Raw genomic sequence first — 17,716 nt, 5'->3', positions numbered from 1 at the left:
TTAATTTTTATACGTTGACTTTCCGCCTCCCCACTGCCTCCTGCAATACTGAGGACCTCATACACGCCATATCTGTGGTTTATAACTGAGCTATGCCATAGACTAGCTCCTGTGTGTATGTGTGTATGAGTACACGTGTTACTGAAAATTGTCCCCAGAGCCTCGTACACACCAGGCTCCCTATGCCACTGAGCATCCCCCCTGCCTTCCGCTCTTCACTTTATTTTAGAGTGTCCCTGATGAGTCTTCAGCCACACTGATCTTCTTCCTGCTGTAGAAGTCCGTCCAGTACATTTCAGCTTGGCCACTCTGTGCCGCAGCTGCACAGCATTCTGGGTGACTCAGCGATAACCTTCAGGGCCCTTGCCCTGTTCTTGCTGTGTCCCGTTTGAGTAGACTCTGATTGGACAGTGGTGTCCATTACAGATTTAGTTTCCTCTTTTGTTCGGTGTGGGCAGACATCACGAGCTCCACATTCTTAGGTGTGGAACACATTTTGTTCCTATAAATGCTATTTCCAGTTTGATTCTTCATGGGTTTGACTGTTCTTTGGGGGATCGTACCCCCTGTTAGCCTTGGGGCTGGCAGGGCGTAGCTCGAGGGAGAATGCTCTTGTAGAATGTGGGGAGCCCATGACCGACAGCAACACAGAAATCAGTCAGACTGGTTTTAAAGACTCAAGTTTGTTTTGTTTTGTTTTTATGTGTATACATGTTTGTCTGCACAGGCACACAGTGCCTGCAGAGGCCATAAGAGGGCCCTGGATTCCCTGTAACTGAATTTATAGATGGCTGTGTGCAGCCTGTGGGTACTGGGACAGAGATTCGGGTCTTCTGGAAGAGCAGCGAGTGCTCATAACCTGAGCTAATTCTTTCCCCGGCCGTGGGAGTTGCTTACGTGCACAGATCAGGGTAACACATGGCAGCTGCTGGCATTCAATTCCGTGGCCGCTGTTGAGCCCCATGGACTTCTTGGGATTCATCTTCCTAGCCCTGTCCCAGGGATCCACTTTGGTTCCCCATCCTCACACAGCAGGGCAGAATGAGCAGATCCAGGCTCTAGGTGGCTAGGTTTGGGAAGTGGTGGATATGTCACCGAACAGCCAGGACCCATGAGACCCGCTGAAGTGCCTCAGGAAGATGCAGGGAGCAGTAGTAATGTGTAGCTTTCTGCGTCTGGTCCTGCTCTCACCCACCGTAAGTAAGGCAAGCTGTTCTTCATAAACTTGGGGTTCTTGCCGGTAAATGATGGCTCTTGATACCAACAAGACTGGCAGTGGTCAGAGTGCCCCAGGGCACAGCACAGAGATGGTCTTACCTTGCTTCAAGTGGACTTTTCCAGTCGAGAAGAAGTATCAGGCCTCCCATCTCAGATGATCCCCAAGGTGGGACTGGAGGAGGGTTAACTGACAGGTAGCTTGGGTCTTTATGCCAGGCTAGCAGTAGGCAGCGTCTGGGGGCGGCCCAGGTCACTGAGCCCTGTGTCTGCCAAGGAGTCTGTGGCCTTTGCCGAGTTAAAGAGGACTTGGAAAGCAGTTTGAAGTGGATGGCTGTGCTGCCCTCTAGTGGCCACCTTGCAGCCGCCAGAGCACTGTAGCCAGTGGTCTTTTGCTTTGCAGCTTTTTTGTAAGGTTGGGGAAAAACAACTCTCTTTTTCCTTCTCATTTTAGGACCTTTGCACAGAACTGCCGAAACATTGAACATTTAAACCTCAATGGCTGCACAAAAATCACTGACAGGTAGGATTAAGGATGGGTCTAGGGCGAGAGTGGCCACAAGGAGACAGGTGAAAAACAAGGTTGGAAATGTCTTTAGTATGTCTGCCTCGTTTCAGCACGTGTTACAGCCTTAGCAGATTCTGTTCCAAGCTGAAACACCTGGATCTCACGTCCTGCGTGTCTGTTACCAACAGCTCTTTAAAGGGCATCAGGTGAGAGCGCTTGGCATTTGGGGGGAGGGGTCAAAAAAAAGTGGGGGCCGAGGAGGTGGCTCAGTCTGTAAGGCAATAAAGACAAGTCCCAGAGTCCACGTAGACAGCCAGTGACCTCAGGGCTGCAGTGCTGGGGAGGAGACCTGGGGCTCACTGGCCGGCCAGCGACACTGAATTGGGGCCCTCCAGCCAGGTTCACTGAGAGACTGTGAGGTAAGGGGGGGGGAAGAATGCAGGAAAAGGGGTGTAAAGCTAGGGCTGGGGAGAGGACACTGCTCCTGCAGAGGAACCGAGTTCCCAGCACCATGGCAGACGGCTAACAGTTGCCTCTAGTTTTGGGGTATGAAGCCTTTGTCTGGACACCGTGGGCCACTGCATTCAGAGACATAACCACACACACTTACAATTTAAAAGAGATTTTAAAGCTAATTATTTTTTATTATTTTTTTAAATTTATTTTTATGTGCATTTGTGTTTTGCCTGCATGTATGTCTGTGTGAGGGTGTCAGATCCTCTGGAACAGGAATTACAGACAGATGTGAGCTGCCATGTGGTTGCTGGGAATTGAACTCAGGACCTCTGGAAGAGCAGCCAGTACTCTTAACCACTGAGCCACCTCTCCAGCCCCGTTTTCTATTTTCAGTGCTATCATTTTCTTTTGATGGTGGACAAGTACAATAAATTGTAGTTAATAGTGAAAGTGTGAAATCCTTAGCAAAACTTGAGGCCCCAGAATGGCCCTTCTAACTGCACGGGGGCTCACTGAGATGTGCAGAATTTGAGGCTAGGTTAGTGTTTGATTGATTCTCTACCTTAATCTATGTCATGTTTTTTGTTTGTGAGTTCATTACAATCAATTGATTTTTGTTTTTAATTAATAACAAAAGGTGGCAAGCTACTGAGGAAGATACCTCGAAGTCAACCTCTGGCCATACGGACCATGCACCCACACATACGTGCACTTACACAGAGGACCCCTAAACCCAGTCCCAGTATGGTCAGTGCCTTGGACTGAGGCACTCCCGGTGGCTTCACTGGGTGAGGAGGAAGTGGTTCGGCCAGGCCCTGGGCTAGTCTCCTCTCTAGGTTGTTTGTGGTGTACTGAGTTCAGCACCTTCTGCAGGAGGCTGCACAGGGTGCTGTTGTTCTTTGTTCTCTCAGCGAGGGCTGCCGGAACCTGGAATATCTGAACCTCTCCTGGTGTGACCAGATCACAAAGGAAGGCATTGAGGCGCTGGTGCGGGGGTGCCGGGGTTTGAAAGCCCTGCTCCTGAGGGGTTGTACACAGGTACAGAGGTCACACATCTGGTCAGCCTGTTTTCCTTGCTGTGGTGGTCATCTTGGTGCCCGATCCATTCTCTCACCTGGATTCCATCCCTCTTTCATTGCCTCCATCCACTCAGTTAGAGGACGAAGCTCTGAAACACATTCAGAACCACTGCCACGAGCTGGTGAGCCTCAACCTGCAGTCTTGCTCAGTAAGTATGGACCAGAGCATTGGTGCGTGGCCCCACTGCCCGCCACCACACCTGTGCGCTGCCCCACTGCCCGCCACCACACCTGTGTGCGCCCCACTGCCCGCCGCACCTGTGTGCGGCCCCACTGCCCGCCACCACACCTGTGCGCTGCCCCACTGCCCGCCACCACACCTGTGTGCGGCCCCACTGCCCGCCACCACACCTGTGCGCTGCCCCACTGCCCGCCACCACACCTGTGTGCGGCCTCACTGCCCGCCACCACACCTGTGCGCTGCCCCACTGCCCGCCACCACACCTGTTATAGGCCCCACTGCCCGCCACCACACCTGTGTGCGGCCCCACTGCCCGCCACCACACCTGTGTGCGGCCCCACTGCCCGCCACCACACCTGTGTGCGGCCTCACTGCCCGCCGCACCTGTGCACAGCCCCACTGCCCGCCACCACACCTGTGTGCGGCCTCACTGCCCGCCACCACACCTGTGTGCGGCCTCACTGCCCGCCACCACACCTGTGTGCGGCCTCACTGCCCGCCACCACACCTGTGTGCGGCCTCACTGCCCGCCACCACACCTGTGTGCGGCCCCACTGCCCGCCACCACACCTGTGTGCGGCCTCACTGCCCGCCGCACCTGTGCACAGCCCCACTGCCCGCCACCACACCTGTGTGCGGCCTCACTGCCCGCCACCACACCTGTGTGCGGCCTCACTGCCCGCCACCACACCTGTGTGCGGCCTCACTGCCCGCCACCACACCTGTGTGCGGCCCCACTGCCCGCCACCACACCTGTGTGCGGCCTCACTGCCCGCCGCACCTGTGCACAGCCCCACTGCCCGCCACCACACCTGTGTGCGGCCTCACTGCCCGCCACCACACCTGTGTGCGGCCTCACTGCCCGCCACCACACCTGTGTGCGGCCTCACTGCCCGCCGCACCTGTGCACAGCCACACCTGTGCTCGGCCCCACTGCCCACCACCACACCTGTGCTCAGTCAGCCCCGTTGTCAGGCTGCATATACCCAAAGTGGCTGGCATTTGGCCACATAGCCTTGCCCTGACTCCTCATCCTCTATCCTCATGGGAGCTGTGACTCTTTGTCAGGTGAGAGAACAATAATAATAGCAGCATGTTTGGCACAAGGCTATCGATACCTCCCCGGAATTATATAAATCAGCTTTGTTAGTTTCTATACCTGTATTTATATATGATATATTTCTATACATATGTGTATATACATATACATAAATATATGAGAGATGGACAAGGTCTCACTGCATAGCCCAGGCTAGTCTCTGAGAGCTTACTGAAAGCTGGGATTATAGGTGTGGGCCAATATGCCTGGCTCTTAAAAAATCAGGAATGCTGTTACTAACCACCTAGCTGTTAGAGTTCAATATAGTTTCTTTTTAACACATTGGAGTCCCTCTGATCCCCCAGTGAGAATAGCAGCCCTGGGCTGGGAAGACAGCTCAGTCAATTAAGGGCTGACTTTGCCAACAAGGACTTGAGCTTGATCCATAGAGCCCATGCCAGAAACTGAGCACCGAGCACTGGGCAAGCAGACACAGGAGTCCCCCAGTTCACTGGCCAGCCAGCCTACTTGGCGAGTTCTGAGCCAGCAGCAGAATGAGTCTCAAGAAAGCACCTGAACAATGACACTTGAGGTTGTGCACGCGCACACACACACATACACACATGAACATTCACACATGCACATACACACATGCACACAAGCAGCAGTGCTGTAAACACAGGACATGTGCAAGAGAAAGCCAGCGCTCTTCTGTAGGCATCAGCCTTCCTCACTGCTGCTGTGAGGATGTGCGGGTTCGTGGGTTGCATGGCCCAAGGGGAAACTCAAGAGAAAGACATTGCATTCAGCTTTAACAAACGAATCCGGGACTTCAGAGTGTGTGATGGGGATGGGGGAGAGCAGTGTCTTCAGAGCTGGCTTCACAGACCTGCCTGGACTGTCCAAAGGACAGACTTTGCACTGCATGGGATAGCAGTGGCCAATGAATGGTTAAACTCAGGAACACGTGTATGTCTGCATGAACTAGTATGTAAAGCAAAGATTATTCTGATCTCACAGCCTGGTTAAATAGAACTCCAAGGAATTTATCAGCACGTGCTTTTCCTTTCCTCTAAATGATTTGGTGAAGTGTTATACGTATGTTTGTAAACACGTATGGTTTCTATGATGAGAACACAAAACATGACTGTCTGCACACCCAGCCGCATGCTAACGTGTCGTTTGACTAGGCAGTCTCAGGAGTAACTTCGTGTTCTCCATCAGTTTATCAACTGCTCCTGAACTAGGCTCTTCTGAAGACTCTCCAGGTGCAATCTTTAGCCTTGCTAATGCTAGACTATTTCACAGCTGTGCAGAATTCCCCTGCTTCTTTAGCAGTGCTGGGACTGAATTCAGAGAGCGCCTCATGCCTTCCGACTTAGTGATTGCCCAGGCTTGTTGACTTACTATTTGTTACTTTGATTTTGGACAGGTCTGTTTGTTTGAGACAGGGTCTCACCACATAGCCTTGGCTGTTCTAGAACTTGCTACCTAGACCAGGCATACTCCAGACTCCACCTGCGTCTGCTTCCCATGTGCTGGGATCAAAGGTGTACACTTGGCTAGTTTTGTTTTGAGGTAGAATTTCACTTATGAAGTCCAGAACGGACTAGGACTGGAAATCCTCCTGCCCCAGCCTTTGAAGTGCTGGGGCTACAGGTGAGTGCTGCCACATGCTGCCTGCTTGTGTTTTGGTTCGGTGTCAGGGTGAAGTGCTTGTAGGCAGCAGAGAACCAGGTAGACCACACTAGGCTCATTCCCCCAGGCTCTGTGTCCCCCAGGCTCCGTATCCGTCAGCACTGGCCCCTGACCCCTTGCTCTTCTCCCTAGCGCATCACTGATGATGGCGTGGTGCAGATCTGCAGGGGCTGCCACCGGCTACAGGCTCTGTGCCTCTCGGGTTGTAGCAACCTTACGGATGCATCTCTCACAGCCTTGGGCCTGAACTGCCCCAGACTACAGTGAGTATGACCCCTTTTTGCTCGTTGGCTCTGAGAGGACTAGGCTGCCAGGGGGGAGCGGTTTGGTAGCCCTCAGGGTGGTAGAGCCAGGAGGTGTGACATCACCTATGCCCACTAGGGGTGGATGGGTGTGCAGCACAGCTGACTCTCATGTAGTTTCTTGGTCTGTTTCATGTGTTTGTTCACATTTACTTCATGCTGTCACACGTTGGCTTTGGCCATTGGAGTGGTCTGGTGGTGCATAGACTAGATGAATGTCTCTGCTAACCCTGTCAATAGGTAGGCAAACTCAGAGAAGGTCTGGTTGCTTGCCTGTCATCCTCCTGAATATAGGAAGGAAAGTTGGTTTCCAAGGTAGAGCACTACTGTCCGCTGCCCAACACTAGCTCTGCATGCACAGGAGCCTGTGCGAGTAGCCAACTCCCCATAGGCCTGCGCCACCTTGATTTAACTAAACACATCTGCGTGAGTGGACACCCATATTCGGCAGAAACTGAGGCCCAGAGGAAAGTCAGTTTGTCCTGTGTCTCAAGATGGATGACGAGGGAAACAAGAATGTGAACCTGTAGATTCAACTTCAGAACCTACGGTCTTGACACAAACTATACAAAGAGGCAGTGGAGAGCATTCTGTCTGTGTTTACAGTGAAACTGTTTCAATTCTAATGAGAATTGACTCATGCTTTTCAGTGCCTACACTTTTAATGTTTCCTAGAGGGTGACTGGGGTGGAGCACTTGTCAGCACGTCTGGGGCAAGTTCAGTCCCCAGTACCACAACATAATCACCGTGGATCTCAAGATGATTTTGTTTAGCAAAAGTCCATTTTAATTGTGTTCTAAAACAACATCGTGGGGTGGGCTCCTGGTTCACTATGATGAGACGTTAGGATTCCTTTGAGCCTGGTACCACTCATCTGTCCCAAGAGGTCCTGTTTGCAAGACCCAGAAGGACATGACCAGGAAGTGGCTCAGTGTGGCAGAGCAGAGCAGACTCTCAGAGCAGACTGTGCCTCATGCAGAGTTTCTGTTGCTAACTGGGTGCTGTGTTTCTCCCCTCGTTCATGCCCGCTTTGCAGAGTTTTGGAGGCTGCCCGGTGCTCCCATCTGACCGATGCAGGCTTTACACTGCTAGCTCGGGTAAGGAATCAAGTCTGGGACAAAACTGTGCTGTAATTCAAAGTGACTCGGGGTAGATTTGGGGAATGCAAAGACACCGACACCTAGCTTCAGAGGAGGTGACCACGATGACCTTTGCGCTTCTATCCGCTGATCAGGACTCTGGGGAGACCCTGGCAGGTGTGTCCAACTTCTCGACACCACATTGGCATTTACTGAGTTCACGTTAAGAACTGTGCAGTTGAGTTCCTGGGAAATGTGGGCCACATTCAGTTACCTTGAGTACACACTGCCACAGGCAGGATGCCTCCAGAGTTCAGGCCTCACTGTCCCTGCTTGCCAGGGAGACCCACCTTGCACAAAGCCTCTCTCCAGTGACCTCTCTGTATGAACCAGGGCTGGCTTCTGCTCAGTTTCCCTGGCTAGGGCGGTGCTCTCCCGCCTTCCATCCTGCCTGTGTAACCATCTGCATCCTCCTCTCCCCACCTCCTGCACGAGTCTGATCTATGGTGTAGGATGGTGTGACAACTCTTTCTTGGTTGAGAGGATGGTGTTGAGAGGGGATGACTGGGGTGGGTGGCCATGACCGCTGTTCAGACTGAGCTTGGCAGCCACTCTGAATTACTTGGTTGGGATGGCTGAAGGAGCAGGGCCCACTCCTCAGTGGAACAGGTGAGATGCAGGGCTACTCTTTGTGTGCCCACATAGTAAAGTAAAGCCCACATGGACTCTTTCAGAATTGCCATGAGCTGGAGAAGATGGACCTTGAAGAATGTGTCCTGGTGAGTGGACTTCTGGCAACCCCTTAGGGGGCTGGCATTGTAGCAAGCAGAGGTTACCAGTACTACCCAGCATGGTGGTGGGGATCAGGGCCCCGTTAGGCCATTTGTAATGGGGTCTGTGTCTGGTGGTTCCACATGCAGGAGAGTACCATCCATTCCCAAGCATAAGCAGGATTGCCTTTTATTTTACACAGAGCTTGTAAGAGGAATGAACCTGCATGTTGGGTGACAGGGTGACTACAGGAGGGTGTTCTGGGGGAACTCCCCATCCACCGCTTTGATGTTTGTCCTGTCCCTAGGCTCCCTCAGGCACCAGAAGCAAGGCCAAACAGCAGTGAGCCTCCTAGTGAGCCTAGGAGTTGACAGTGTGAGCCCCAGTGTGCTTGAATGAGGTTTTACTTTTCTTTTTGCTCCCTCTGAGTCCCACGCTCAGGAGAATCCAGGACCAGGTGTTAAGCCCTAGTGCAGGAGCCACACTGACTGTGTCTCTCTCCAGATTACCGACAGCACCCTCGTCCAGCTCTCCATCCACTGTCCCAAGCTTCAAGCCCTGGTGAGTCTGAGCTACTGGTGAGACTTCAGGATGCCTTAGGGATGAGAGGACACACACATACACACACACACACACACACACACACACACAGCAGATGCCACAGGGTCCACTTTGTATAAAGCCACTATCACTCTTGCTCTTAGACCTCCTTGCTGGGCTAGCCTGGGCTATGGGACATCTGAACATGACTTCTGTTGTAGAGAGGGAGAGAAGCTGACAGAAACTCCCAGCCCCATCGATTCACATAACCTCATGTTCACCTTGTCAGGGAGATGAAAGTTCGATGTAAAAATCCCATTACCTAGGAGCAAAGATTGGGGCCACCCTATGGGCCTGCTCGTGCCTGCTCGTGTTCACTTGGCCCTCTGCGTGGTGTAGGGGTCCTGTAAGGTCAGGATAGCCTTTCTTGGGGTTTCTGAACGCCAGGATACCATTCTCAGTGCGGTCCCATTCTTAACACAGGCTGCTTTTAGAAGTGAGAGTTAAGAGTAAAACTAAACTGACACCACAGTGAGTCAGGTGGTGTGAGGTGCGCAGCTGTGATCTTAGCTCCCGGGAAGCTGCCACCTGAAGATTTCAGGTGTGAGCCCAGCCTGGCTGCGGTGTCGAGACCATATTTCAAAGAACAAGATCAAAAAAAGCTTACTTCAGAAACTAAAGAGCCCAAAGTGAAACCCACCAAAGATGATGAACAGAGCATCAGGCCTGCAGTGAGACTAAAACTTAGGGTGGAGGAGAAGAGAAACATCACAGGCTGCTGACTCTATTCACTGCAAAGTGTCCTAAGGGCTCCCCTGGCCGGGTTCGTGGGCATCAGCAATCTCACCCTGGCTCTGGAACGTGAATCTTTGTGTAAGGCATGGGTGAGCAGCACGTGGCCCCTGACGCCATGCTAGACACCCCGTTAGCCCTCCACCAGCCCTGTACACTGAGGGCAATCCAGGTGCGGGTTTCATGTGAAGTGTATTTGCAGTATAGTGGGTCCCAAGTTTATAAGGACAGCCAGCTCAGTGATTGACATACTGGCAGTGAGTGGCTCCTGGCAGACCTCCAGCAGCCCAGTAGGGCAGAGAAAAGGCAGAATAAGTGGAAAAAAGATAAGTCTCTTCTATGCTGGAAGTGCCTTCCTTAGATAACCAGCTTCCTTGGCTGATCAGGTGGCACACACTTTTGATCCCAGCACTCAGGGGGCAGTGGTAGTCAGATCTCGGAGTTTGAGGCCAGCCTGGTCTATACAGAGTTCCAGAACTACATAGAGACCCTGTCTTAAAAAAAAAATCTTCCTTATATTTTCTTACCTTATCACCGACTTTCAACTAAGTGCCTAGGCACACACCTCTTAAGAAGGCCAAGAGAAGATGGGGCAGCCAGCCAGGGACCTTAGAGCCATGGGATTGAATGAGTCACTGGGTGTTTTTTGCTTTATACACCCCAAGATAGGCTCTAAAGGAGCTGATAACAAGGGATTCTGAGACAGGAACAAATCCCCAAGAACCCGTTGTTTCTGCTCAGAGGACCAAGGGGGGGGGGAGGATGGTCTACCAAGAAGCCTTTCTGACAGTAACTCAAAACAGAACTGTGCTTCCCCACCCTGCCAGGAAAGGGTGAATGGACAGCTAGGAGTCTTTCATCTTTGCCCAGGAGTGACAATCTGCATACAGGGAGCCTAGACATAAGGCAGACCTGAGGCAGGGTGTTTGAAGGAGTCTGAACAACCTACCTGTCTCACGGTGGCGAGGCAACTGCCCCATAGGCATCGGACCGATCAGTGTGGGGACTTGGCCATTGGATGCAGACTACGGGGCCTTACCTCACAACAACACAGTACCATAGGCCTGATGCAAGGAGATGTAATGAAGACGCCGGAACATTCTGGATAGAACAGTCTGGACTTATGAAAGGAGATGTTTGGTGGCAGTGTGCAGACGACAAGTCCAGATTAACATGACATTTTAAAGTGGACTTCAGAAAAATGTTCCAGGTAGAAATTATGAAGACACCATAAAACCAACAAAGTCAGTGCTCATGAGTAGATACAGAACATAGAACTGTTCTGAAAATTAAAACCAAAAACCAGTGAACGAACGGCCTTAAAGCAGAGTGGAGGATGCAACAGCAGAGCGGTCTAGTGTTGGCAAGTGAGCACAGCCTTTAGAGAACAAAGGGGGTGACTTGGGAGCAGGGACAAAAGATGTGACAGTCATAGGATCACAGTTAGAACCAAAACAGGGCTAAAAAGTCCCAAGCTGGTAACATGTTCCTGTAGGTTGAAGCTGACCAGACCTCCGGCAGATACTCATCATCGGCCATCTTCCAACCACCAAAGCCAGTTTCCTCACGAGGATCCTTGGGTGGACACTGGCAGAGGCCCAGAATCCTCACCTCAGAATCCTGTGGTGGAAATCTCCAGGAAGTGCTGGGAGGACATTGGTGTGAATTTAAAATGAATCTACTACCACAGAAAGCATGACAGTGGGTCCTCAGTGTTACAGTGCCACTGCTGAGTATGCTAAATGGAACACACAACACCGGCACCCGGAAAGGATGGGAGAGACAGACACGCACATCCACATTAACGGTGTCATTCCACAGCAGCCAAGGGAAGCAGCGGAAACGTCAATAGGTAAACTCAACATTCTGCTTATGTAGAGGATGTTGTTGAGACAGAAGGGAATCCTGGCACAAGCTTCACCCGGCTGAGCTTGAGGACAGGCTACCAAGTGAAGGAGGACAGTGTCGTCAGAAGAAAGCAAAATAAAGCCCAAATTAAAAGGCCATAACATGGTAGAGCGCAGTGAGTGGAAAACACAAACACCAGTGCAGTATCTTAGCAACACTGGCTGCTGCTTTGGAAACAGGCCCCAGGCCAGGCTGCTAGTATCAGCAGCAATCAGCTGTCACCAGGTCTATCCAGGCTGAGTGTCCTGTATCTAAAATGGGGCCAAGGTGTTGAGCTTCCAGATTGTCTCATTATATACACTTAAATGAAGTACTTGAGGCTAGGTCCAAAATCTAGAAACAAATTAATCTTATGCCTAACGTGCATCTTTCACAATTGCTACTGCACCGTATTCTGACTGTGGCCTGTTCTATTTGTAGTGAGATGATAATCAAAATTGTTTAGATTTGGAGAATTTCAGATTTTCACATTATGGATGTAGGAGGTACAAATGTGACAACATAAGCGAAATGAACGAATAACTCACTTGATGTAAAATAACCCAAATCACCCTTAAGGAACTTCCTAAATTACCCCAAATGTACATGTAGAAACATGTAGAAATGCTATAGAATTTTTGCTAACACTTAAAGAATTAACAGGGTTCTATACTGCTGGCCTTTCTGGGAAGTATAACATCATCCAGGGACCCTGGGATGCAGGGAAACCCCATGAGCAGGCTCTGGGAAGGATGTCTGCTGCCAAGTTTGGTATCCTCATTTGATTCCTGTGACCCCAATGGTGGCCTCTGTCTCCTGCTACACTCTAAGCCTGACATTCTTGTCCCCCAGCCTGGGCCTCAAAGCACATTCTGCCCTTTCCTATCTGAACTCCAACACCTCAGACATCAGCTCCCGGACTCTGTCAAGCTCAACCTGTCAGTTGCTCTCAGACACTGTACCCTTTTTCTCTTTACAGCATTTATGCTCATATGCATTTTCTATTTTCATGGGCGGGGGGGGGGGGAATGTCCAGTCTGAAGTTATTAAGTAAACTTGGTCATGTAAACTCACCCTACTACTTCTGCAACCTTAATTACCACTTCTTTTTTTTTCAATATTTTTATTACATATTTTCCTCAATTACATTTCCAATGCTATCCCAAAAGTCCCCCATAGCGCCCCCCACTTCCCTACCCACCCATTCCCATTCTTTTGGCCCTGGCATTCCCCTATATTGGGGCATATAAAGTTTGCAAGTCCAATGGGCCTCTCTTTCCATTGATGGCCGACTAGGTCATCTTTCGATACATATGCAGCTAGAGACAAGAGCTCCGGGGTTCTGGTTAGTACATCATGTTGTTCCAACAATAGGGTTGCAGATCCCTTTAGCTCCTTGGGTACTTTCTCTAGCTTCTCCATTGGGAGCCCTGTGATACATCCAATAGCTGACTGTGAACATCCACTCCTGTGTTTGCTAGGCCCCAGCATAGTCTCACAAGAGACAGCTATCTTTGGGTCCTTTCAGCAAAATCTTGCTAGTGTATGCAATGGTGTCAGCGTTTAGAAGCTGATTATGGGATGGATCCCTGGATACGGCAGTCTCTAAATGGTCCATCCTTTCATCACAGCTACGAACTTTGTCTCTGTAACTCCTTCCCTGGGTGTTTTGTTCCCAATTCTAAGAAGGTGCACAGTGTCCACACTTTGGTCTTCATTCTTCTTGAGTTTCATGCGTTTATCAAATTGTATCTTATATCTTGGGTATCCTAAGTTTTGGGCTAATATCCACTTATCAGTGAATACATATTGTGTGAGTTCTTTTGTGATTGTGTTACTTCACTCAAGATGATGCCCTCCAGGTCCATCCATTTGGCTAGGAATTTCATAAATTCATTCTTTTTAATAGCTGAGTAGTACTCCATTGTGTAAATGTACCATAATTTCTGTATCCATTCCTCTGTTGAGGGACATCTGGGTTCTTTTCAGCTTCTGGCTATTATAAATAGGGCTGCTATGAACATAGTGGAGCATGTGTCCTTTTTACCGGTTGGGACATCTTCTGGATATATGCCCAGGAGAGGTATTGCTGGATCCTCCGGTAGTACTATGTCCAATTTTCTGAGGAACCGCCAGACTGATTTCCAGAGTGGTTGTACAAGCTTGCAATCCCACCAACAATGGAGGAGTGTTCCTCTTTCTCCACATCCTCGCCAGCATCTGCTGTCACCTGAATTTTTGATCTTAGCCATTCTGACTGGTGTGAGGTGGAATCTCAGGGTTGTTTTGAAATCAAAACATTTCCCTGATGATTAAGGATGTTGAACATTTTTTCAGGTGCTTCTCTGCCATTCCGTATTCCTCAGGTGAGAATTCTTTGTTCAGTTCTGAGCCCCATTTTTTAATGGGTTTATTTGACTTTCTGGAGTCCACCTTCTTGAGTTCTTTATATATATTGGATATTAGTCCCTTATCTGATTTAGGATAGGTGAAGATCCTTTCCCAATCTGTTGGTGGTTTTTTTTGTCTTATTGATGGTGTCTTTAGCCTTGCAGAAGCTTTGTAGTTTCATGAGGTCCCACTTGTCAATTCTCGATCTTACAGCACAAGCCATTACTGTTCTATTCAGGAATTTTTCCCCTGTGCCCATATCTTCAAGGCTTTTCCCCACTTTCTCCTCTATAAGTTTCAGTGTCTCTGGTTTTATGTGAAGTTCCTTGATCCACTTAGACTTGGCCTTAGTACAAGGAGATAGGAATGGATCGATTCGCATTCTTCTACATGTTAACAACCAGTTGTGCCAGCACCATTTGTTGAAAATGCTGTCTTTCTTCCACTGGATGCTTTTAGCTCCCTTGTCGAAGATCAAGTGACCATAGGTGTGTGGGTTCATTTCTGGGTCTTCAATTCTATTCCATTGGTCTATTTGTCTGTCACTATACCAGTACCATGCAGTTTTTATCACAATTGCTCTGTAGTAGAGCTTTAGGTCCGGCATGGTGATTCCACCAGAGGTTCTTTTATCCTTGAGAAGAGTTTTTGCTATCCTAGGTTTTTTGTTATTCCAGATGAATTTGCAGATTGCACTTTCTAATTCGTTGAAGAATTGATTTGGAATTTTGATGGGGATTGCATTGAATCTGTAGATTGCTTTTGGCAAGATAGCCATTTTTACAATGTTGATCCTGCCAATCCATGAGCATGGGAGATCTTTCCATCTTCTGAGATCTTCTATAATTTCTTTCTTCAGAGACTTGAAGTTTTTATTATACAGATCTTTCACTTCCTTAGTTAGAGTCACGCCAAGATATTTTATATTATTTGTGACTATTGAGAAGGGTGTTGTTTCCCTAATTTCTTTCTCATCCTGTTTATTCTTTGTGTAGAGAAAGGCCATTGATTTGTTTGAGTTAATTTTATATCCAGCTACTTCACCGAAGCTGTTTATCAGGCTTAGGAGTTCTCTGGTGGAATTTTTAGGGTCACTTATATATACTATCATATCATCTGCAAAGAGTGATATTTTGACTTCATCTTTTCCAATTTGTATCCCTTTGATCTCCTTTTGTTGTCGAATTGCTCTGGCTAGGACTTCAAGTACAATGTTGAATAGGTATGGAGAAAGTGGACAGCCTTGTCTAGTCCCTGATTTTAGAGGGATTGCTTCAAGCTTCTGACCATTTACTTTGATGTTGGCTACTGGTTTGCTGTAGATTGCTTTTATCATGTTTAGGTATGGGCCTTGAATTCCTGATCTTTCCAAGACTTTTATCATGAATGGGTGTTGGATCTTGTCAAATGCTATTTCCGCATCTAACGAGATGACCATGTGGTTTTTGTCTTTGAGTTTGTTTATATACTGGATTACGTTGATGGATTTTCGTATATTGAACCGTCCCTGCATCCCTGGGATGAAACCTACTTGGTCGGGATGGATGATTGTTTTGATGTGTTCTTGGATTCGGTTAGCAAGAACTTTATTGAGGATTTTTGCATCAATATTCATAAGGGATATTGGTCTGAAGTTTTCTATCTTTGTTGGGTCTTTTTGTGGTTTAGGTATCAGAGTAATTGCGGCTTCATAGAAGGAGTTGGGTAGAGTACCTTCTGTTTCTATTTTGTGGAATAGTTTGTGAAGAACTGGGATTAGATCTTCTTTGAAGGTCTGATAGAACTCTGCACTAAACCCATCTGGTCCTGGGCTTTTTTTAGTTGGGAGACTATTAATGACTGCTTCTATTTCTTTGGGGGATATAGGGCTGTTTAGATCATTAACCTGATCTTGATTCAACTTTGGTACCTGGTATCTGTCTAGGAACTTCTCCATTTCATCCAGGTTCTCCAGTTTTGTTGAGTATAGCCTTTGGTAGAAGGATCTGATGGTGTTTTGGATGTCTTCAGGATCTGTTGTTATGTCTCCTTTTTCATTTCTGATTTTGTTAATTAGGATGCTTTCCCTGTGCCCTCTAGTGAGTCTGGCTAAGGGTTTATCTATCTTGTTGATTTTCTCAAAGAACCAGCTCCTTAATTGGTTGATTCTTTGAATAGTTTTTCTTGTTTCCACTTGGTTGATTTCACCCCTGAGTTTGATTATTTCCTGCCGTCTACTCCTCTTGGGTGAATTTGCTTCCTTTTGTTCTAGTGCTTTTAGGTGTGTTGTCAAGCTGCTAATGTGTGTTCTCTCTAGTTTCCTTTTGGAGGCACTCAGAGCTATGAGTTTTCCTCTTAAAAATGCTTTCATTGCGTCCCATAAGTTTGGGTATGTTGTGGCTTCATTTTCATTGAACTCTAAAAAGTCCTTAATTTCTTTCTTTATTCCTTCCTTGACCAAGGTATCATTGAGAAGAGTGTTGTTCAGTTTCCACGTGAAGGTTGGCTTTCTATTATTTATTTTGTTATTGAAGATCAGCTTTAATCCATGGTGATCTGATAGGATGCATGGGACAATTTCAATATTTTTGTATCTGTTGAGGCCTGTTTTGTGACCAATTATGTGGTCAATTTTGGAGAAGGTGCCATGAGGTGCTGAGAAGAAGGTATATCCTTTTGTTTTAGGATAGAATGTTCTGTAGATATCTGCCAGATCCATTTGATTCATAATTTCTCTTAGTTTCTCTGTGTCCCTGTTTAGTTTCTGTTTCCATGATCTGTCCATTGGTGAAAGTGGTGTGTTGAAGTCTCCCACTATTATTGTATGAGGTGCAATGTGTGCTTTGAGATTTACTAAAGTTTCTTTAATGAATGAGGCTGCCTTTGTATTTGGAGCATAGATATTCAGGATTGATAGTTCCTCTTGGAGGATTTTACCTTTGATGAGTATGAAGTGTCCCTCCCTGTCTTTTTTAATGACTTTGGGTTGGAAGTCAATCTTATCAGATATTAGAATGGCTACTCCAGCTTGTTTCTTCATACCATTTGCTTGGAAAATTGTTTTCCAGCCTTTCATTCTGAGGTAGTGTCTATCTTTTTCTCTGAGATGAGTTTCCTGTAAGCAGCAAAATGTTGGGTCTTGTTTGTGTAGCCAGTTTGTTAGTCTATGTCTTTTTATCGGGGAGTTGAGTCCATTGATATTAAGAGATATTAAGGAAAAGTAATTGTTGTTTCCTGTTATTTTTGTTGTTAAAGTTGGCATTCTGTACTTGTGGCTGTCTTCTTTTAGGTTTGTTGAGGGATTACCTTCTTGTTGTTTCTAGGGCGTGGTTCCTGTCCTTGTATTGGTTTTTTTCTGTTATTATCCTTTGAAGGGCTGGATTCGTGGAGAGATAATGTGTGAATTTGGTTTTGTCGTGGAATACTTTGGTTTCTCCATCTATGTTAATTGAGAGTTTGGCTGGGTATAGTAGCCTGGGCTGGAATTTGTGTTCTTTTAGTGTCTGTATAACATCCGTCCAGGATCTTCTGGCTTTCATAGTCTCTGGTGAAAAATCTGGTGTAATTCTGATAGGCTTGCCTTTATATGTTACTTGGCCTTTTTCTCTTACTGCTTTTAGTATTCTATCTTTATTTAGAGCATTTGTTGTTCTGATTATAATGTGTCGGGAGGTATTTCTTTTCTGGTCCAGTCTATTTGGAGTTCTGTAGGCTTCTTGTATGTTCATGGGCATCTCTTTCTTTAGATTTGGGAAGTTTTCTTCTATAATTTTGTTGAAGATGTTTGCTGGTCCTTTG

At 47.8% G+C, this 17,716-nt stretch overlaps 1 protein-coding gene across 5 annotated transcripts in view; it reads left to right on the top strand.

The window, feature by feature from the left end:
* The window catches only part of Fbxl2 (F-box and leucine rich repeat protein 2), a 72,263-nt gene that overhangs the window by 35,253 nt on the left and 19,294 nt on the right, over positions 1-17,716 (top strand). For 2 of the 5 annotated variants that reach the window (XM_085828130.1, XM_085828129.1), the window contains exons 6-13: positions 1,670-1,738; positions 1,834-1,929; positions 3,091-3,217; positions 3,333-3,407; positions 6,309-6,439; positions 7,516-7,576; positions 8,293-8,337; positions 8,834-8,890. In XM_085828130.1, coding sequence (XP_085684256.1) covers positions 1,670-1,738; positions 1,834-1,929; positions 3,091-3,217; positions 3,333-3,407; positions 6,309-6,439; positions 7,516-7,576; positions 8,293-8,337; positions 8,834-8,890 — 661 coding nt within the window. Of the gene's footprint in view, positions 1-1,669; positions 1,739-1,814; positions 1,930-3,090; positions 3,218-3,332; positions 3,408-6,308; positions 6,440-7,515; positions 7,577-8,292; positions 8,338-8,758; positions 8,891-11,156; positions 11,514-17,716 lie in introns of those variants that run through there. The other 3 variants (XM_085828131.1, XM_085828132.1, XM_085828134.1) reach the window with 3 other exon arrangements.

This window comes from Mus caroli, unplaced genomic scaffold (assembly GCF_978045245.1).
Source record: "Mus caroli unplaced genomic scaffold, Mus_caroli_1 scaffold_11, whole genome shotgun sequence".
Classification (NCBI taxonomy): domain Eukaryota; kingdom Metazoa; phylum Chordata; class Mammalia; order Rodentia; family Muridae; genus Mus; species Mus caroli.
This window is presented reverse-complemented; position numbering and strand designations above follow the sequence as displayed.